The sequence below is a fragment of the Agelaius phoeniceus genome, chromosome 5 (genome assembly GCF_051311805.1).
Source record: "Agelaius phoeniceus isolate bAgePho1 chromosome 5, bAgePho1.hap1, whole genome shotgun sequence".
NCBI lineage: Eukaryota > Metazoa > Chordata > Aves > Passeriformes > Icteridae > Agelaius > Agelaius phoeniceus.
Genome location: NC_135269.1, coordinates 21,312,450 through 21,334,586, shown reverse-complemented (window position 1 = coordinate 21,334,586; position 22,137 = coordinate 21,312,450). Strand labels below are relative to the sequence as shown.

The window sequence follows — 22,137 nt, the reverse complement described above, 5'->3', positions numbered from 1 at the left end:
GAGTTGATTTTGTACTATGAAACTTAACTGCACACATCTGGGAAAAGGAAAGATGATCTGAAAGTTCTGAGTTTCTGTCTAAGCTGCTCAGTTCCTTTTGTGTTAGTGGGATATTGAGCAGGTGACTTAAGCCTAGTGTCATCTCACCTCAACTTAAACACTTGATGAGAGAGCCTACATTAGGGGTATTATCCCTTTCCCCAAGATCTAACTGGCCTGTAGACACATGACATTGTTTGTTGGTGGGCTTTGATCTTTTTTTAATAAATAATCCCTCAGAAAATACTTCTGATCTTGGATTTTTAATCTATCTCATCTGATATGAAGTCCTGGGTTTTGGTGGGAAGTGAATTGTTTCAGTGACACAGCAGTTTAGGAAAAAAACTAATCCAATGACAGATTTGCTTACATTAGGAACAGCCTTAGGAAGGAAGATTCATGAGCAGAGTCACCAGTTTGCCAGTGAAAGGTACATGTTGTGTTGCCATGTATCATACAGGTCTGCCATCTATCATAGGGATACAAAACACCTCATCTCACAGAAATGTGTTAGACAAGTAGACCTGGAAGATCAAGGCTAAGCTATTTCTCTGACTAGCCTAGCTTCAAAGACTACTTTTCCTGAGATGGAGCCTGATCCCCTGCCACATCTGGTGTCCCAGAGAAATAATATAGCCTGTATTTCTTTTATATATTTGTCTCTTCATTTGGGCCTTATGCATATCACAATTCATTTTTCTTTTTTGAACCATGTTCTGAACCATAGTTCATTTTTAATTCTGAACCAAGTAGCACCATGATGCTAATGAAGGCAGGTGTTGTTTCCCACAACGGTATTTGCTAGGACAGTATCTACCCCACACAGTCAGAAAATACTTTTCAACGGTGAGAATGTTTCCTAGGGGTGACATTTCCCACATGCTAAGTGGCAAGGAGCCTTAGCATTGAAACTCTTCTAGAAGCACACAGTCTTGCTTAGCAGGGTACTTGCTTAGGAGAATACATGCTTTTTCTCTACAGCTGAGAAACTTTTGCTGGGTTGGGCGTATCATTATCAGTGTAATGGATGCATCCATAATGGGAAAAAAAATCCACAATGGTTTTATCAAGTCCAGCTGATATTCAAGTCCTTATTTTGGTTGAGTACTGTATTTAAGCATCTGTTTGCGTAGATCTGTCAGCATTCCCATTATAAACACATCTTTTCAAGAAGACAGTGTGGGAGCAAACTTCAAACCAAGCTAAGAGTTCTTTGTCTTTAAATAATGGATCCACATAATATGTGTGCAGTAGAAAAGACTATATTAGAGAAATTTTATGTTCTCTCCTTCACCTCCATCACCAACTTTGTGATTTGGTGAGCTTCACCATTAAAAAGGTGGGACTTCTCAGAAGCTATGTCTCCTCCTCTTCTCTCACCCAGGATTCAATAGTGAACAAAGCTGTAATTTAGCTCCAAATGTTATTCTTGAACTCATAATTAAATATTTTAGCCTCTTAGCTTTCAACCCAAATGCAATCTGATAATTATTTGGTGACTGCCTGATTAATAACTGCTGTGCAATTAAAATCTTTTGGCCTGGTCATTTGTACATTCAGAAGGATAGTAAGGTACCCCTAAAATGTGCATTGCTGTTGTTTTAACTATTGAAATTTCAAAATTTCAATCATCTTTTTAATAATTCTTTTAAGGGAACACTAATGTCCTTTTCAAGGAAGAAACAGAAAGATATAAGATGCTTTCTAGTCATTGTTGTAAATACTGAGTTTAATTCAAATATTATTTGAATGTGATTTTGAAAATAGAGTGCAGGCTCAGCTGAATGATGGTTTGTAAAGCAGAAAGAATGAAACTCCAAGGATACATAAAAGAACTCCTGATTTCTATTCCACCTAAAAGAGATCTTGATACCAATAGAAGTTTTGCCTGAGTAAAGATTTGTGAAGATTCAGACTCTCATCTTTCTAATAGCAGTCCCTCTTGAGGGGTGTTTTAAGATCTGTGCAGAACAATAGCAGAGAAGAATGACAGCCTTATCCAAAACTCATTGAAATCAAAGTAGGTATTTCCATTATTCAGAAGAAGATTATAGAGTGATGTACAGGAAAATATCAGGAATTATTCCATCAGCCTTCACAGGAAAACAGTCAGTTGTAAGTATTGCTGTGGGATGGCAACCATTATGCTTATAGTTCCAAGAACAACAGCTCTTCTTAACACAGAACAGAAAATACCTACATTTTCCTTTTTCTTTTTTCTTGAAGATGGTGAAACTATTACTTTATTCATTCTGAGCAGGACAAAAAGATGTCTATAATTCAATAACCTTTTTAACAAAATAGTTTTGAGGTACACTGTGATTTTTATCAAAATTTGTAAAATTCCTATATAATTTTTCTCATTTGCTGATGAATCTTTTACTAATTGGCTATTGTTCTTACAGATTGCTTTTAAGAAATCAGATACAAAAATTATACTTTATTTGTAACCTACATTTTAGAGCAATAGATACTGAACTCAATTTCAATGCTAAAACCAGAAAAAATTTTCATCTTCATAACATTTTATTGCAGGTGTGATCGTTTTCTTCCTTTAAAATTAATGCATTTTCAATATCCTAGCTAGATGTTTGGCTTTAAAATCAGAGAATCATATAATCATAGAATAGTTTGATTTGGAAAGGACCGTTCAATGATCATCTAGTCCAACCCCAAAAATAATTAGTTTAGGAATGGAATTGGTGATGTGCATAGACAATTGGTCAGTTTTTCACTTCTACCTTTCCCTAGAGCTAAAGTTTATTCTCTTAAAGCTACCTGTCTAAGAGACTTGGGATTGGATTGCTTTGAGATGCCCATTTTTTCTTTGAAGAGGCTTGGTTTCCAAGGGAGCCAGGAAGTTATCATCTACCATCCTCCAGATGTTTTCTCAAACTAGGTATCCAGAAGCATAAATCCCATTTAAAGGCTTACTTCTGGCACCTCTGCAGTGAAAAGAACATAAATCTCAAGAGAAGGAGTAATGATCAGTTAAAGATGTTACATTCCAGCTCTCTGTCCGTGCTGGTAGCAGCAGTTACTGTTCTCCAGCAGAGGCACTGTTTCTAGTAAGAATGAAATTATGCAAAACATTGGAACATTAACTCTTGGACTTGATGATTATTCAAACTGGGATTGGTCACTGGATCTTGAAAGCATGTAATACAGTTAATATAGAGAATATATAGACCATAATAGAGTGTCCTTGTCTGCATTATGAATTTACCTGCAAGCCCTTCCTTCTAATTTCTTGTGCAGTAACAAGGGAAACCTCAGGAAAACCCTGCTACTCTGTATATTCATTCCTCTTTGCATCATTCTGCAATTTCCCAGCCTCCTGGTTCTCTCTGATGTGCTAAAATAATTACAAGGAAACGATGTTACTTCCACTCTTTGCTTGCAGCTCCAGAAGCAGCTGTCTGAGCTGGACGAGGACGACCTGTGCTATGAATTCCGTCGGGAGCGCTTCACCGTCCATCGCACTCATCTCTATTTTCTGCATTACGAGTACGAGCCTGCTGCAGACAACACCGATGTGACACTGGTGGCACAACTGTCCATGGACAGGTAGGGAACACCTCTTGTTCATCTGGGAGCGTGAGACAGCTTTTTGTTACAGGGAAACCTGAATATCGGGTGCTTTGGAGAGAGGAAAAATGCGCGTCCATGGAAACCTAGATGTTGTCTGTGCAGTGAACACACTGTGCTACACTCTACATGAGTAGAGTTCATGAGAAGGTGACTCCTGGAGCTGAGAAAGTTGTTGCTTTATGGGATTGTCAGGCATTATTAGTCCATGGAGTTTTGCAGCAACTTAGAAAAAACAGATGTTTGTAATAGAATTAGGCAAGCAGTTGTAGCTGACCCAAGTTTTTGCATGTGTTTTTCTGCACTAGAGGAAGTTATTTTTGCTTTCATTGGCATTTTCCTTGCAGAAAATTTCAATTAATGATTTTTCTTACAGTAAGAATCAGAACTAAATATTCTAGTTTCAAATTAGGAAATTGAAAATTATACTCTTTTTTTTATACTGTGCTAGTGTGAAATAAAGAATCTCCATCTGAGCAGTCACTGCATCTTTATCCAAATGTTGATTCTCAGAAGAACATTTGAGCTTTTAGTTCTTAGGTGAAGTGGAAATTAATTTGGGGTAATTAGTATTTAATTTGGGGAAAAAAAATCCATTTCGTGACAAGTTCCACATATACCTTTCTGATTCCCACCATTGCAATTAGCTGAAATTTTTCAGAAGCTTTTTTTTTCAGAAGAAATTTTCCAGAAAGTGCAGTCTGGTCAGCCAGTTTTGTGAAATTTTGTAATTGTCAGCTCTCTTTTTTTTTCCTCCAGCTTCTCAGTTCAAATCTAGTCCAAACTTTGTAGTTACTGCCATCATAGTGGGTTACAAAACAAATCAGAAGTCATTGAGTATTATCCAGAAACTCATCATTTCCTTGAGCATAGCACATACAGAATATGACATGGCATGTGAATAACACCACTGCTACACTAGTAGAAGGTCAGCAGTTTTCCAGGAGGGTTACAGGAATTGAGACAAACAAAACACTTACAGCCTGTTTTTTAAATAAACAAAAATGAATAAGTGGTATTCTATTCCACTGGTGCCTTGGCACTGCATGTTGTGTTATGATGTGCTGTGCACATCAGTGTCTGTTCTATTGATTTTTAATTGAGTAAACATTTCTTAAGTGTTCACAAACCTCTGAGTAAAAAAATAAAGAAATAAATTGAACCAGACCCTGAGTGAGTGCCACAGTAAATTAGTAAAGCCGGTGTGTGCACATGGTATATTTTTCCCCCCAGAATATAATTAAAAAGAATGAGCTGGGGCTCAGTGCTGATTCAGTGGCACTGATGCAAAGTCTGAGCATCTGTTTCCCTTTCTGGATCCTCACTGGGGCACATGTTTTTATTGATAGACAGAACCACACATTTTTATTCAGGAAGAACAGCCGTCCTGGTTCTGTGCAGGAAAAATGTTCCCTGCTTCACTGGTGTGTTGCTATAAATTATTGATTTGAGTTGGAAATACTTTCTTTCAGCTAAAATCAATAAATAATAACCTACCAAAGAACTGCTTAGCTGCTTTGTTTCCTTTCACATCTTGCAGTTACTGCCTTATCTTTTTCCATCATCTTTAAACTGCTTTTATTAAACTCCTCTGGCACAACTGTAGGCATTTAAGAAGAGTGTCTCAGCTGTAAGGTGACATGGACATAAACAACATGCTGTACACTACATTCCTGAATTATTCTTTGAAATTTTTATTGGAGATGAGGAAAAGCAAAAAAACAACTCCTGGCACTTCCCCTTGTCCTGTTGGAGGTGAGATTGACATGACTGTCATGACAGATTTAGGTTTACCTGTCCTGTAGGCTTGAGGAATGGAAGAGAGGGATGCATTCTGCAAGCTAACATTATTGTTTTAGGTGGAAGCTTTGAGACAGACTTCATTCAGGGTTGTTCATTATTGGGTAGTTGTCATTTTTTGCAGTGATGTGACATTTCCTTGAATAATGGCTTGGTTGCTTCAGTGTGATTTTCATGCACATGTTTTGGCTAAGCAGGCTTTTTAGAGACTCAGTACGTACCTGAGGTTCAGAAATCAGAGAAGAACTTAAAAAAAAATGAGGTCAGAATGGGGAAAAGGAAAGACATTATTAGCAATACACTGCTTGAAATCTGAGAATCTGAGAATGAGCTGGAAATCAGTTGAGAATTCTTAAGAAGAAAAATAAAAATAAAGAATCTCACAAAACAATTGAATTCCAGCAAAATTCAGTTAGCTGAACAGACCTTTAAAAAATTTACCAACTAAATTATGGTCTCATTATTATGCAGTACAGCAGTACATTTGTTTTCTCTAGAGTCCTTAAGAGAACACATTCCTCAAGTCCACTAAAAAACCCAAAATAAATTGGTCATGTTGTGCTTAGAAACTCATAATTCTAAGTTTTGTGGTCAAAAGAGACATAACAACTTATAGAGAGCAGATTATGGAGGATCACCTAGCAGTCCCTGTATCATATTTATGGATGTAGAGCCTGTCAATGAGAACAACACAGTAAAATGGAGTATTCTGAAGGGTACTAAGGTGTCCAGCTGGGAACTTGTACCACCAGAAGCCAGTTTCCACCTCAGTATCATGAAAAGGTTTGCATTAGCAGATGTGCTGTTTAAATAAGTTATATATGCTATCAGTCCACTGCATGGAGTCCTTAGAAGGCATTTTGCTGCATTTTTTACTAGGCAAGTTTTCCATTTTTAAACTGATGCCCTAAATTTGAGTGCTGACAGATTGGAGTCTCCTGATTAGCAGATTTGTATTATGTTGGAAAGAGGCAAAAAAATGTATTTTCCCCCTATTTATTATTTGTGTAATCAAAATTCTAGACCCCTTACATACCTTTTAGATATTTTTATATTGATTTGTGTTTCAAATTCAGCTGTATGTTTCAGGCTGATAATAGCCTTTGTTTCAATAACAGATAAAAAGAAAATTATGTACCAAGTGTAGACTAGTAAGGTAATATCTCATATCTAAAAAAAATATTATATCATCTTGGTATCATCACAATCATTCAGAAGGCAGACTGTTTACTGGCATGAGTATATAATTCTTTTTTTTTTTGCAAATCTTCAGGAGATAGTAGGAGGGAGAAAATATTTTCTCAGATTATGATAATGCAGAAAGCTTGCATTTTGTATAATATTAATAGGAAAAATTCAGTAATGTGGATTTCAAACAGAGTGAAGATACTAATTTTGCATCATCTACTCTTCCCAGATTTTAATAGAATATCTGGCTAGGCTGCATAGGTCATTTCCCTTCATATTAAATCAAGAGGCTTTGTAATCAGTCCTTGTGGTACTTTTGGGTGACACATCTCAATCTCTAGGCAATAAATTACCCAAAACGTTTAAATGATTTTGACCAAGTTGGGTTTGATTTATGTTTGCAAATTAAATCTTTCCTTGTCATTTTCATCAATATTGATGAAAGAATCAAATTGATTGATTCTTAAACATCAATCTGTTTAAGAAATTATTTAATGAAATTTGAGATAGTGTGAACATACACAAGTTAGTACTTTTAATGATGGTTTTCTCTGAAATGTTCTTTTGATATTCCACAGCAATGCCATGTCTGTCCTTCCTCCTCTCCTTACTCCCTACTAATAGTAAATCCCATTTCTATCAATGTGTCACCCCTTCTGTCCTTTTCCCTGACATCAAGCCTTCTTCTAGTTATTGCACATTTTCACCTAAGGCACTATCCCATTGACGTGTCTCTTTTAACAGCCTTTAAGATCTGACTAACTGCCTTGCAAAAATTTGGGGAAGGTTTTCCTGACAGGAGGTAAAATGATCGGTGGGTCCATACACCTCTGTCCTCCACAAGCTTGTTGAAGAGCACTGTGGTGTGCTACTGTGTGGGAATAGCTTGACCTGAAATGTGAATTGGGCACTAGACAGAGTTGAAGTTTATGAGCCCTCTATCCTCTAAGTAGATCCACATGAACAGATCCTTGCAATTGCTCAAAGCTCCCACTAGATAAGTCCTGTTATCCATGTGGGTTTTCCTGTGGCATCAAAGCTTTAGACAGAAAATGATGGTGCTTTAGGTATCTGATCTAGGGCCATCTTAGGCTACATTGGATTTAGTGAGATTGGTGTATCCAGGGTGCAGGCCATCTGTCCAGGAGGAGACCCTCTACTTACCATCTTAAATAATGAATTACACTGTAGAAATATTTACTGCTTTCCACAGCATATAAAGCATCCCCAATCTGTCTCACTTAGAGAAAGATATCTGCATTTGGTCAGGTGAACACAGACACAGAGTCCCAGACAGGGAAATAGCTTTTTCTTACTCTCACCCTTCCTCTTCCAGGCTCCAGATGCTTGAAGCCATCTGCAAGCACTGGGAAGGTCCCATCAGCCTGGCACTCTACCTTTCCGATGCAGAAGCCCAGCAATTCCTGCGCTACGCTCAGGGCTCGGAAGTCCTGATGAGCCGCCACAACGTTGGCTACCACATCGTGTACAAGGAGGGGCAGTTCTACCCTGTGAACCTGCTCAGGAACGTGGCCATGAAGCACATCAGCACACCATACATGTTCCTGTCCGACATCGACTTCCTGCCCATGTATGGACTCTACGAGTACCTCAGGTAATGGACAGTGAGGGAATTCCCACTGCCACCCACCATTTCAGCCTCTCCACTCCCCCTCTCCACCACCCTTCTCACATATTCCCAAAACAAAGCAGTTTGAGCAGATCTGGAAACGGAAGCATATAATGATCTGAGGTGTGACAATGCCCGCAAAGAGCAAGAATTTTTAGAGTAGAAGAAGGGACTGTAACTGGAAAGTAAAGCAAAATAGTTATGAAAGAAAAAACCCAGGTCTGAATGTGAGTCTTGTTAGCCATTAGAATAATCTCCTCAGGGCTGCAGAGGAACCAATTTGAAAATTGAACTGGGTTAAGTATTATTAAATGTCCAAGAGCATCATTTATTAGCAGAGATGTGAAACAGGCAGTTTCTCTAAACATCTCTGGTGTTAATTCTGTTCTTAATGTCAGTGACAGAAAAACATGCAGAGCAGTACTGAACTTGTTGTCCATGTGACACACTCTTAATTCAGTTCCTTATCTTGAAAAGAGTCTAACCATCTCAAAAATATGACTGCAATGCCAGCACCTGTCAAGGCAAAGTAATTGTCTTAAGGAAACTGGGAGGAGTAACATCAGTGTATATTGTATCATACTGAATGTGAGCAGGTTGGGCTGAGCAAACTACAGACTTCCAATCCATTAACTGAGCTTTTTTTAATTAAGACCTTTCTGCCCTGCAGAGGCTGGTCATCTGAGGCCAAAGCATAGAGCAAGGAGGACACCCTGTGGCCAGACAGGAGGATGTCAGTTCCTTTATCCTGACCAGTTTACTTTACATCTCTATTCTAATTTGGTAAAAGTTGATCAAAGTGTTCCAGTGAGGGCCTGCCTGTAGGTGTTCCCTATCAGTTCATAAGCCTGGGGCTTTGGAGTGTAAAGGAAAATATGCCTTCTGGTATCATGAACTTATGGAGGAGTTTCTTTCTTTCAGGCTTAACTCTGTAAGACATTACAGGGCCAAACTCACTATTCAGAGGGGTGGAGTACCTCTTCTATGAGGAAGGGATCAGAGAGTTAAGGTGTTCAGCCTGGAGAAGTGAAGGCTCCAGGGAGGCCTTATTATGGTCTTCCAGTATATCAAGTGAGCTTAATAAGAAAGATGGGGACTAACTTTTTTAGTAGAACCTGTTGAGATAGGACAAGGATAACTGGTTATATACTAACAGAGATGAGATTTAGATGAGATGCAAGGAGTAAGTTTTCTGCAATGAGGATGTCAAAATGCTGGTACAGGTTTCCCAGACAGGTGGTATCCCATCCCTGTAAATTTTCAAGGTCAGGCTGGATGGGGCTCTGAGCAGCCTGATCTAGTTGAAGATGTCCCTGCTCACTGCAGGGAGGTTGGTCTAAATTATCTCTAAAGGTGCCTTCCAACCCAAAAATTTCTATGATTTTACAAAAAGAGAAAGTAGATCTTTCAAAAAACCAAGATAAAGCTACTAGAAAAAAAAAAGGGCTAGATGACCTTTGGGTTCCAGCCCAAACTATTCTATGGCTTTCAAGATGCTGAATTTCAGTTGTATCAGTGAAGTATTAGCACACTGTGTAAGCTTGTTTTCCTCTTACTTTGTTGAAGTCTTTTCAAGTTGTGCTAGGAGCACTCCAAAACTATTCCTTGCCCACATTAGATACATCCATGCATCTCCAGATACGTGGATGAAGAGTTATTCTTCATTTCTCTATTCTTCTGTTAGTGTTGCATAGTGCTACATTTTTTCAGATCACTGCTGGACACAGTAAGGATGGCAGATGTTGATTATGGCATTAAGTGCTAGATAAGGAACTTGTTCTCTCATGCTGCTTCACAGTGCACGGATGTGCAGCAATTAAAGGAGCCAGCAATTAAAGGAAGAAAAGAGGAGAGAAGGCAGAATGAAGTACCACCATTTCCTTGAGATATTACAACCACAGAAATAATTCTCATAGGGTGATATTGTATTACAGAACTAAGTGCAGCATGACGGTGCATTGGTGATGTTTCAGAAAAAAGCAGAGATGCTCTCTGAGAGCTATTACCTCTGAGACTTTGTGTTACCCTGCCAGCCTTTTTTAAGGCCTGTACCACCTCAACTCTGACTGAGAGTCTCTCTTGCTTGGGAATATTGAAGTTGCTAATCAGCTACTACCAGCTCTTTAAAAAGTGATTGGATTGTTTTTTTGGTTTGTTTGTGGTTTTTTTTGCATGTGGACTAGATGCTTTTGTGTAGCTTTTTCTGTAACAATTTTTCTAAGCAAAGTAGCAGGGAGTTGCATTGAGATTATTTTAAATATGGATACCCTGTGTCTTTCTGCATTGACTGTTCCCACTGCCTCTGCAAATAGCTGATTAGCTATCTGCCTGAATGGCAGCAATTGTTTGTTAGAGAGACGTAAAACATCTTTATCCTCATTTCCTCAGATAGAACAACCATAAACAAATGGAAACAGTGTGGTATTTTGGGCATCACTTTGTACAGAATAAGCCAGGAAAGTCCTACTCACTGAAAGTTTGCTGATTTACATATATTGCATATTATGTCTCTGCAGATAATATATTCTCGGAAAGAAAGGAATTTTGAAAAATATTTTCAACTTATTTTGAAGGTGTCATATGATAAAGGTTACAACCAGTTTTGAAGGAGAAGCTGATGGAGCTGATGGTTATGTATCCCTTTATTTATCTGTTGCTTTGCACTTAGATTTGTGCTAATTGAGCTTTTTCATAGCTGCTAAGTAAAACCATTTCAATGTTTTTATCTCCATCAAATACCCTTTTAGTCCTGCTTTAGTCTTCTGTGAAGTACAGAATGAAATGTATCATTTAAAGATTTCCTGTTTACCAGTAGTTACTGAGGTCATCTTGTCAGTGCCCCAGAGGTAAAGGCTTCTTCTGGTTGCTGCAAGTAAGGTGCTTGGGTCATCCTACAGTGACTTCTAACACAAAACCGTGAGACAGGCTGCTTATCTACAGCTGTCACAACTAGCATTGAAGTTCTTTCCTGACACATTTGTGTAAAATGTGCCCTTGGCTTCCAGTGACATATTTAGCATGAATTGGGACCCAGCATCCCAGCTCCATCCATGGGTTTTGTATCTGTCCCCTACATCATGAGTTGTGAAGTAGTTCTGCTTATTTTTCAGCATCTCAGCTAGGGAGATAGTTCAGATTGTGTCTATTGGGGTTTTTGTTTTGGTTGCCTTTGTAGTCTATGAATTCGTGTCTTCTGCAGAGAGGAAGAGCATTCAAATGAATTTAACAGTGGTTGGCAACTCTCCAGTTCTCACCCACAAGTTCAATGACTGACATATTTGTAACTTGCAACCAACTACTTTCCAAATCCCGATGATGGACTCTTTTTTTTTCTGAGTGTAGTGCTTTAGGATTAGGTTGCTAGCTTTTTTCTGTCTGAGCTTCTCTATCCTCCAAAAATGGGAAGGATCTTACTATCTACTTATATGAGGATGAGAATTCTGTGTTAATTTTTGAAAATAACAATGCAGATTAGAAGATTGATATCAGCATGCTGGAGTTCATTCAGCTTGTGAGGAGACTCTTGTGTTTTAGGATTCATTTCTTCACTGCTTTGTGAAAAATATTGTTGATTAGATTTAAAATTTAACCCAACCTTCACTGTGTCAGAATGACACACATAGGTCTTAACACAAAGATAGCTGGAAAATGGTTTCCTGGACAACACTAGCACAAAGAGAGCTAGCTGTTCATAGTCATAAATCCTTATTTTGGGGTTTGAGGGAAAAGGATAAGAAAGGAAAGTGGATACTGAATCAATACTACTTAATCAAAAAAAACAGCCCTCATCAGGATAGTGCAAGAGTTACGTAGTTTACCCAGTGTTAGCTTGCAAAATAAGCAAATGTATTCCCTACATTCCAGGTATCTGGCAGCACCAACAAAATTTTCTTATTCCCAAATGGTAACAGAACCAGCCAACCAACAAATAGCACCTCCGCTCAAAACAGGAGAAAAAGTCATCCCACAGAAAAATGAAAAGGTAGATTTGCTTCCAGTAGGAAGAAGTTAGAATTTCAGCTGGTTGTCCAACTAGCCAAGTTATGAGAAGAAAATGGAAGGTGTTTTTTTCTCTAACAAGTCCTCCCTGCCATTATCACAGTTTAAAGGGCCTCTGTTGTCCTTTGTCTCTGAAGTCCAACATCTGGATGTCAGCAGTGATTTCTTCTTCCCTTTGCATCAGTCTTTTACGTCACAGAGTCCACCTCAAGGGCAGGTGATTCTACTCGGAGATCAGTGCTGCTGGACTTCTTGTCTGTGTGCCTCAGCTCCCAGCGTTATTTTGGAGAGCCCTCCGCTTTGACCTTACCACCTGCACTGGTTGTGGCTGAGCTGGAGGTCTTTCCCTGTGTGATGGTAGCATCCCTCACAGTGCTGTGCTTTGCCTTGGTAGCTGGAAAGGTGTTGCTGACACACCAGTGTTTTGGCTACTGCTGAGCAGTGCTGGCACAGCATCATTGCTGCCTCTCCATCATTCTGCCCCCATCTGGGAGTGAGCAAGATCTTGGGAGGGGACACAACTAACACAGCTGAGCCAAATTGAACAGAGAGAATCCATGCGAAATGGTGTCTGCTCAGATAGACATAAAAGCTGAGAAAAGGAGGAGGAAAGCAGGACATTTGTTATTTAGAATGTTTGCCTTCTGCAACAACCACTATGCGTGCTGAAGCCCTGCTTTCCGAAGTGGCCAGACATCACTTGATGGGAAGGAGAAAATAAAATCTTCTATTTCTCTCTTTGTTGGTGCATACTCAACCTTTTGGTTTTGTTTTAGCAAACTGCCTTATCTCAACATACAAGTTGTTTTCCATCTTATTTTCTTTCCCATACCCAGCAGAGAAGGAGGGCTAAGAGCAGCATGGTGGGCACTTGATGTCCAGCCAAGGTCAACCCACCATACCAACATGCACCTCATGAAATATTTCATGCATCTCTTGAAAATATTTCTGCAGAGAATATCCTGCTATTTTTTTCACTTTGGAAGTATCTCCACATCTCTCTGGTAGCCTGAATGCACCTCAAGTATCTTGTTTCCAGACCTCTGTTTCTCTTCGCTTACCTCACTCTTCATGTTGACCTCTGTCAGTGCAAGTGATTTCAGGCTGTTCTGTCAGTTTTTTCCCTCTGCTTTTTGATTTCTTCATGAAGGTACTATCATTTATTCCTTCTAATAGTTCAGGCATTGACGACTGTATGAAATTTAGAGGTGACAGGAACAGCAGGGAATGTGCAGAAAGGATTGCTGGTATCAACAGCATTTTTGTGGTTATATCCCATATATTAGTTAATAAGTCACATTCAGCACTAGATTCATCACAAGTTGCTCTGTCTGACAGTTTCTGCTGTTACTTGTGCTTGATACCTGTGCCTGCTGCAGCTTTGGTCAGCTTCAGACTGTAAACTTTGGTGGGCAGGATTGTTTCCTACTCTTGGACAGTGCAAGCACAGCAAGGCTTTGAATTTTGCCTGGGCCTTTTGAGCTCTCCATAAAACAAAGTTATAGTAACAGCCATAAATGGAAGCTGCTGTTCCCTTGCGCAGCCCAAAGGATGAGCATCACTGCAAATGTTACCTGCTCCTTCCTAGAAATGAATCCCCAAAACTGTACTGCTCAAGGCTGATAGATTGCACAGAGACCAGAAAGACTTAGATTTTGGAAAAGAAACTATATTAGTATCCCCTGCTCTCAGAAGTGTGAAAGGGAATAAACATTTAAAAGCATCATAAAGACTGTATAATGGCACTGCTCAACAACTTTGGAAGGTCACAACTGCTGGTTGTGAAGGATGCATCTATTGACATGCAGGTATCTTGGCCTCTAGTGATGGTGAGGGAGAAGATACAAGAAGAAAGTACAAAACCATTTATGATAAGATGCTGTTAAAATCCTTCATTTGTGAAAAGTTAACTGGAATGTGTCAGAGGCTCTTTAAACAATGCAAACTTTGCAGTAAGGAGCTGAGAACAGATTGCTTAATATAGAACAGGCCTATAGGGTGGTATGAATTTCCTAAAATTCAGATTTTATGAAGTAGTTGTGCTCATCTTCATTTTCTGTGACAGCAGTATAAATGAATTCTAGGTGTTCTGGGCTTAGAAAAATGGTTTGTTTGGTTCTTCTGTTATTAGGATAGTGATCCCAATTCCTTCAACTTAAAAGGCTGTAGAGAGTTTGCTGCTTGTCACCATTCTCCTTGATTGCTTGTTGCAGTAACATAAAAGTCAGGACAGTGAATCCTGTTAAGGGGAACTGACTTTGACAGGGAGAGAGGCATATTTCTGGTATGAAATATGGAGATAATGAAATAAAAATTGAGACAGAGTTATTTCTAATGACAAGTATAGTAAGATTCAGTTGGGGGATGGAAAAAGTAACTTCTTTTTCTTTGAATTTTAGTTTGTTAGAAAAAAATACGCTGAACACCTCTGGCAGGCAGGATGAGACAATGCTAAGCTGCTCCTCTGCTGCAACAATCATCCCAAGGCCCCTGCCTGGAAAAGAGCCCTGTGTGAAATACATATGTGCACACACACTCACACACCCAAACAGTCTCTGCACTGAACAACTTTCAGCAAAAAGAAGGAAAAAGAGAGGCATCCCAGTCCATTCAAGTGTAGAGCACTTCTCTGCTGCCAACAGAGTCGGATCAGCATTGATCAGTCAAACACACAAGCTCATTTGGAATTCTGTTGCTCTCCCTGCTCTTAGAGCAGCAGACGAAAAGGAGAAGAAAATTTGAAACACATGTAGGAAAAGATATGGGCCATAGTTACATTTATAGTATCCTAACTACCCATTTTTTGCACTTTATCTTGAAAAGCTCAGTGATTTGCTCATTTGAAAATTTTCCTGCTTTTATTTGTTGTTTCTCTTTTGCCAGGAAGTCTGTCATCCAGCTAGACCTAGCTAACACCAAGAAAGCTCTGATTGTACCTGCCTTTGAGACCCTGCGCTACCGCCTCTCCTTCCCCAAGTCAAAAGCAGAGCTGTTATCTATGTTGGACATGGGAACCCTCTTTACATTCAGGTAATGGAAAGTACTCTTTAACCTGTGGTGATTACCTCTGGTTTTTATGTTCTTCTGAATATTTGGTTCTTCTCTTTCACTGTCAGGTACATTAAGAAACTTACTGGAATTTTTTTCCCTTTTCGAAGAGAGGCAGTGAACAGAATCATGTGGATATATTCTGTCTTTAAGCTCAGCATTTTATCTTGTATTACAGTCCTCTACTGAAGGACTTCAGTTGTTAAATCAAATTTGTTTTATTTTCATCATTTTTTATTGCACTACAAAATCAAGCGTGACCATTACACTCAAGTGCGTGTAATTTACTTTTTGGCTGCCAAATACTATCTGTGGAGCTGTGTCTTCTCATGTGACCAAAAGTAATGTATCTCTGCCCATTGGTTCTCTTCCTTACTGGAAAAACAAACACAGGCCTGTCTTATGCTCTTTTAAAGTGTGAAACAGCTGCTTAAATACCTAGAGTTCCTCTGTGCAGAGGTAAGAGAGTACTCTGACTAGAGGCTAAGAAGCAAAGAACACCTAAATTTGGAACTCCTCTTGGAAGCAGACTTCTTTTGTGGCTGTGAACAAGTCACTTCTATTACCTGCCAGACTCCTCAGTTTTAAAATGCAGCTAGCAGGGGTTAACCATCTCTTAGGTGTGTGTGGTAAGGTCTGATTAGCAGACATTTGTAAAGCATCTCAGCAATGGGAAGAGTACAATATGGCCTTATGATGTTGCACAGAGAGGGGGCTTAGGAGACTTGCGTTCTCTTCTCAGCTCCACTGCTCCCCTGCTGAGAGGTGCTACACGAATCACTTTGCTTTCTTACATCTCTGTTCCCCTTCTCTGAAATACAGGTAACAATGTTCACCTCTCCTTTTTGCAGTATTTTGAGATCTGAGATAAAAGCTATGAAAAAGCTAGGCATTATCCATGGCTGGAGGAGCTCCATATCATACCTCTCATCCTTCTCTTACTTTAGAGCTTTCCTCACACTTTTCCCATTCCCTATATTACACACCTCTCTCATTGCAGCAGCCACCCTTCCCTCATGTGGTTGCATACACATACCATAGCAGACAGCCTGTGTGAGTCTGAAAAACATAATTCTGATCAGTGTCAGAATTCTACCAATAAATGCCTTGAAACAGAAACTTGAGGTGACTGAGAGAGGCATGCCTCTGGAAAGTTACTTAAGGATACTGATAAAGCAAGTACTTTTCCCTCTGCCATCATTGTTTAACATACAAAAGACATAAAAATTAACAAGAGATCTGATAAAAAATAGTTTCCTCTTCCATAGCTGAGAGAAAAAGTCTTTCCAGTGGAAAATAACACCCTCAGGATTTTCAGATGTTGCATTCCACCAGCAGTCAGCTGCACAGTGGTGGCCTTCCACTACAGATTTCATCTTCAAGCTAAACAGCATGTCGGTGTGTTACATGCACAGTTGGATTTGCAAATCCTTTCTCAAGTCTCACTCAGGCAAAAATGTCTTTAACACCAGTGGGAGTTTTTCCAAAGCAAGGTTAAGTAAGACTTGAAGGACAAGCAGTCTGTAGCTGGTGTACGTATTAATGTAGGATACATTTTACAAATGCTTCGTCAGTTTGTTTTGGCTCATTTCATTGCTCAAGTCTGTAGACAGCCACAAAGCATCTGGGCTCTCAGCTCTGGGCTGAGAATTTCCACCTCCACCTTCAAGGTGCTTTAATAATGCTGCAATTTGCTGCTGAGCAGGTGGGAGTGAGCTGGGGAGGACTGGTGTGACAGTGATTGCTGAGAGTGCCTGCAGCATCCCAGTACCTCACACCACACGGTAGATTACAATCTTTCCCTCACTGAAATTGCTTTTGTCACCTCTTTTTGAAATGGTGACCTTTTCTACCTCTGGGCAGCTAAGAAGTACACAACCGCTCTCAATTACATCCCTCAGTCAGCAACAGAAGAAAAGAGAAGACAAGTGAGCATCTGTGGCTGGCAAGGTGTGCTGTGTGAAACCCTCTGCCACAGCGGGGGCTCTGTGCCAGCTCGCTGGCTCCCTTGGCAGCTGCTGGCTGGGAATGTGCTCCCGAGGATGTGCCTGCTCAGGGCCTGGCTAAGAGCTGATGGACACAAATGTAATCCCCACACACATCCAGGCACAGGGGAAACCACAGCTGGCAGGAGACACATCATCGCAGTGAGAAAACATAAAAACCAACAGCTGATTAACTAATTAACTGATTGCATCCACAATCCAGCAAAATGTTGAAGCATCTGAGAACAGAAGTGGGAAAGTTCTTCTTTCACTCATCTCTCTCACTGAAGCGGGAAACTTAGAGGAGGCAGGGAGGAAGACTACTCTGAGAAGAATAACTACTTCATTTTGCTAACTTTAGCAAAATGAAATTTTATTTTAAATAAAAGCAATTAGGAACACAAGTAAAATGAAGCATTGGATCCAAAGCGGAGGAGGAGGGGATGTGATGTGTTCCAGTTGTTTTCCATGAACCGTGGGAAAGAAACTCATCGTGATTTTAGGGAGATTGAATTACTTGGTTTGGATTTGTCAAAAATGTGAGCATAGTGAAAAATATATTGTTCCCAATTTTCATTAAGTACTCCAGGGATTGTCAGATTGAGTGTGGCCTTAAAATTCAATGTGTATTTAAGTCTTGAGTGAGAAGGGCCTGAACAGAAAATTGCATTTATTCATTTGTCCTGTGAGATGGGATACCAGTATAGACAGTGAACCTCTTCTCACAACTGCATCACTGATAGTAAAGTCTGTTGGAATGACTCATCCTTTAATGGGAGCTGCCTCTCTATGGACCTCCATGGAATGGTGTCTGCTTCTCATTCTTTGCAGTACAGTTCATGTAATCAGCCATTGGCCAAGACCTAGTTCCAGCAGATTATCTGTGTATGAACCCATATATATTGTATGTACATATGTAATACAATAATGCTCTCACAATTCTTTTAATGTTCTCACAATTAGATTGTTTTCAGTCTAATTACTCCTCCATCACTATTGTGTGTACACCTCATTTGAGCATCCAATATTCATTTACCTCTTTGTCAGGACCTTAGCTGTCCTTTTGCCTTTCTCTTTCCTTCTACTCACATCAATCACTCTGAAGAGGTAATAAAAAACTTCTGTTGTTATTTAGTTTTGTACTGTGAAATCTACTCCTTTCTTTCTGTTTTTTTTTTGTTGGTTTTTTTGTTGTTGTTTTTGGGGTTTTTTTTGTTGGGTTTTTTTTTTTTGTCTCTGCAACCCCAGTTCCATATTTTCACTTTATTGTCTCTTCCCAATTATTTATTTTGCCCTGCTAGTTGGAGTTGGCTATCTTGACTCACAGAGGTTATACTTGAGCTGCTATAGGTGCTTACACTGATACTTCCAAAAAGGGTGGAAAGAAATGGAATTATTTTTGTGGTTAGCATCTTGTTACCCCCTGTTTAAATCAGTGGGAGAGTGTTACTAGAATAACAGCAGCATTTGGCTGCTTCTCTGCAGGAATCTCTCAATTAACCAAAGTTTGTTCGGGGCTTTGAAGATACAAATCACTTCATAAGTATTTAGCAGTCATTATTATTATTATCGTAATTAATTTCAAAATGCCGGAGGTAGGATTTTAGAAGATACAGCACCCTCCACAATCTTATATCATTTTAAACCCCACATTGTGACTGTTGGGTTGAGGTTTTTTTCCAGCATAGATAGCTGCACATTCATGACTGGCTAGGTTAGCCACTCATCTCCAAAAGAGGCCAAGAAAAGGGATAGGCTTTTTGGCAATGATTCCAAAGGGCATTAAGGGTTATAAGCATCTTTGTGAATCTGGCACTGCTTACTAATAATCTCTCGAGAATTATTTCACTGTCACTGTCATTATTTCACTGTTTTTTAATACAAAACGGTTTTGTTTCCCCTGGTCCCTAAGTGAGATATCTGAAAGTGGTAAAACCTATTTACAGTTTAGAAATGCAGCATACAAAGGACCATACATTACTTGTGACCCCAATGCCATGGTAATAATTCAGTCTTCCTGCACTTCCCTAAAGAGAGAGTCAGTAAAGATGAACACCTCTGATTCTCCTGTTAAAAGCCATACAAATATGTCCAAATGAAAACTCCTAGGCTGTGATTTTATATTCCTGTTTTTAGCAATGGCTTACAATGTTATGAGAATTTCTGGGATTTAAGCATTACATCATGCTGTAATTTTGCAATATTTAATGCTCAAATCCCTTCACTTTTAGCATGTGAGTCATCCCTGTGAATTCAATGTACCTTAATTTACAAATTGGCAGGATATTTGTTTTGTCCCTTCTGTTGCCTATCTGTCTCAGAGCTGTAATACAGATACCTGCTATTCCTTTGTTTCATTAATTAATCTGTGAAACTGAAGAAAAAGCTTGTCTCATTGATTTTTGGAAAGTGTTAGAATAAGTGGGCGAGAGAGTCATTGACCCTGGCACTAATGGGGTGCATTCAAGCTGTGCTAGGAAGAGACCTGCGGTGACCTAAAGTAGATTAGCAAAATACAAAAGGATCTTTTTCTGTAAATCAAATTGATTGCCATACTGAAGATCACAGGAGTACTCCCCACAATGTAGAACTTAGTAGAGCAGATAGCCTTTATGTAATATTTTACTTATTAATGTAATTATGCAGCTTGGTTCCTGCCATAGTAATAACCATAATTAATAACATAGAACATCTATCCAGAGCTGCAGGTGTCTCTCATGCAAATTATAAAATTGCCTATAAAACAGATCGTGAATATCACCATGGTGGGGAAATGGCTAATTTTAGGGACTTTATCTGAGCTGCAGATTTCCACACCGATTTTAGAGCACCGACTGATGCAGCTGCTTGGTTGCTAGGAATAAGACACAGCCCTTGTAGTGCAGATGAACTGACAGGGTACTGTGTAATGGTTTCTCACATTAGCATGAGGTACTGTTTTCACACTATCCTTCACCAGCTAGATGTGTTTAAGCATTGAGCTCTGGGAGGCGTGCTGGAAATAGTCCTAGAAATTGCCTCCGACACGTCCTGAAAATGATGATGTGAACTGTAAGCTAATGTCCTTATTTTTGAGCATTTCATCTAACAGGTAATATTTCGTTTCCTCGCCAAGATGCTTTCTATCTAATTGCCTCCCCACGTCCCTGCCGTTTATGTCTGTTTCAGGTACCATGTCTGGACGAAAGGGCACGCGCCAACAAATTTTGCCAAGTGGCGAACGGCCACCACTCCCTACCGCGTGGAGTGGGAAGCAGACTTTGAGCCATACGTTGTTGTCAGGAAGGACTGCCCGGAGTATGACAGGCGCTTTGTGGGATTTGGCTGGAACAAAGTAGCTCACATCATGGAACTGGATGCACAGGTGAGAAGATGACACACGAGTATCTCACCCAGGGCTCTGCAGCAGGGTTGTTCCAACCAAGGCTGTGTCCTGTAGGAAGGCGTCACGCTTTGCATCACCAAAGTGTTCATCTGGCCTTACTGAGCTCCTTAATGAGCACTTCTTGAGTTGGGAACACTCTGTTTAATGCTTGTCAAGTATTAAATGAAGAGCTGAGTCTGAGTTCATTTATTTGTCAGTTTTAAGAAATTAATTGTTTTGCAGAGGCACAACCCCTGTAGGGCTTTCATCCTGACCGAAGCATTGAAGCAGTTGTTGCCAATCCCATCACTTATTAAGGAACACGTAGACCTAGCTGGGTTTTTTCCATTAAATTGAGGTTTGTGAGTCCCAAATACTAATTTACAATTCAAAAACTAATCTTCAGTTGAATTCAAGGCAAGCATCTTTAATTTCTGTCTGGAATTTACAGCACATTTCTGCAAAGATGGTCTTTACATTTCCAAAGTCTGGGGCCATGGTGCTGACTCTAAAGGATCCAGGTACTTGAGCCTTGGGCTACCTGCTTCTTGGATCTGTGACTTGGGATGAAGCTGCTGGGCAGAATTTATAATAATAAGGATGCAGAGAAAGCTCAGGAGTCCCAGACTGGCACCAGAGCTCTCAGAGTTGCCAAGGTCCCTGCTGCCAACCTAAATCTTAGAGGCTGGCAGTGACTATGGCTCCATGGGAGCCCAGTGCTGCTGCTCACTGAAATGGCAGGATTTGCATCACCCTGCTGTTCTTGGATGAGGAGTTACCCACTGTGCTCATCAGTAAGGTCTGGGTCATGGCATTTCTTTTTAGTTTGGGTTTGTTGTAGTTTTTTTCAGTTTGGTTTCAATCCCAGTGTTTGAACTAGTAGCATTTCATGCTAACCAAAAAAATAGGTTTTGGTGATCTTTATCCTCTTGTGATAGCTTCTGCTATCAATCTGGAATAGAGCAGATCCTTCTTTTCTCAAGTCTTACCATTTTATGTGAAGCAGAGCAGCTCAAGGTTTGGAGCAAGTTAGTGGGAGATTGTGTCTCTGGGGTGTGGGCTACAGTGTATTTGTGTGCAGGCATGTGTGGGAAGGATATTTTCTACTACTTACAAAACCACATGGTCACCTTGGGCTGGCAGCCACTTGCCCTCTGTTTGCCAAGGTCATTCCCAACAAATTTGTACCTTCTTACATGACAAAAAATTATTACAGACTAGAAAAAACATTTTCCCTTATATTAATGTTAATAATACTTTGCTATAGCACTGTAATTTTCTAGTGCACTTTCCAAGCACTAATTAATTAACCATCAGTTGTGGAGAGTGCCAGGGTAATGGTTTATTATTTGTTAATATGGGTAACAAGTCTTATGTTCCCAGTGGCAGCTCTTATGTAGCATTCAGGATTTAACTCTTCTGTTCAGAGGTGTCTGCTCAGCACAGAGATTAGCACATGGGAAATGGAAACAGTTTTCAAAGTTGATCATAGTGCA

General features: G+C 39.7%; 1 protein-coding gene and 1 long non-coding RNA gene across 2 annotated transcripts in view; both read left to right on the top strand.

The window, feature by feature from the left end:
* LOC143694110 (uncharacterized) overlaps positions 1–22,137 on the top strand; it is a 502,521-nt gene that overhangs the window by 466,667 nt on the left and 13,717 nt on the right. The gene's annotated exons all lie outside the window — the stretch shown is intronic.
* Positions 1–22,137, top strand: part of LARGE1 (LARGE xylosyl- and glucuronyltransferase 1) — a 271,689-nt gene that overhangs the window by 243,731 nt on the left and 5,821 nt on the right. Inside the window, exons 12-15 of the mRNA XM_077178505.1 lie at positions 3,443–3,606; positions 7,952–8,230; positions 15,128–15,274; positions 20,446–20,641. Of these exons, the coding sequence (XP_077034620.1) occupies positions 3,443–3,606; positions 7,952–8,230; positions 15,128–15,274; positions 20,446–20,641 (786 nt within the window). The remainder of the gene's footprint in view (positions 1–3,442; positions 3,607–7,951; positions 8,231–15,127; positions 15,275–20,445; positions 20,642–22,137) is intronic.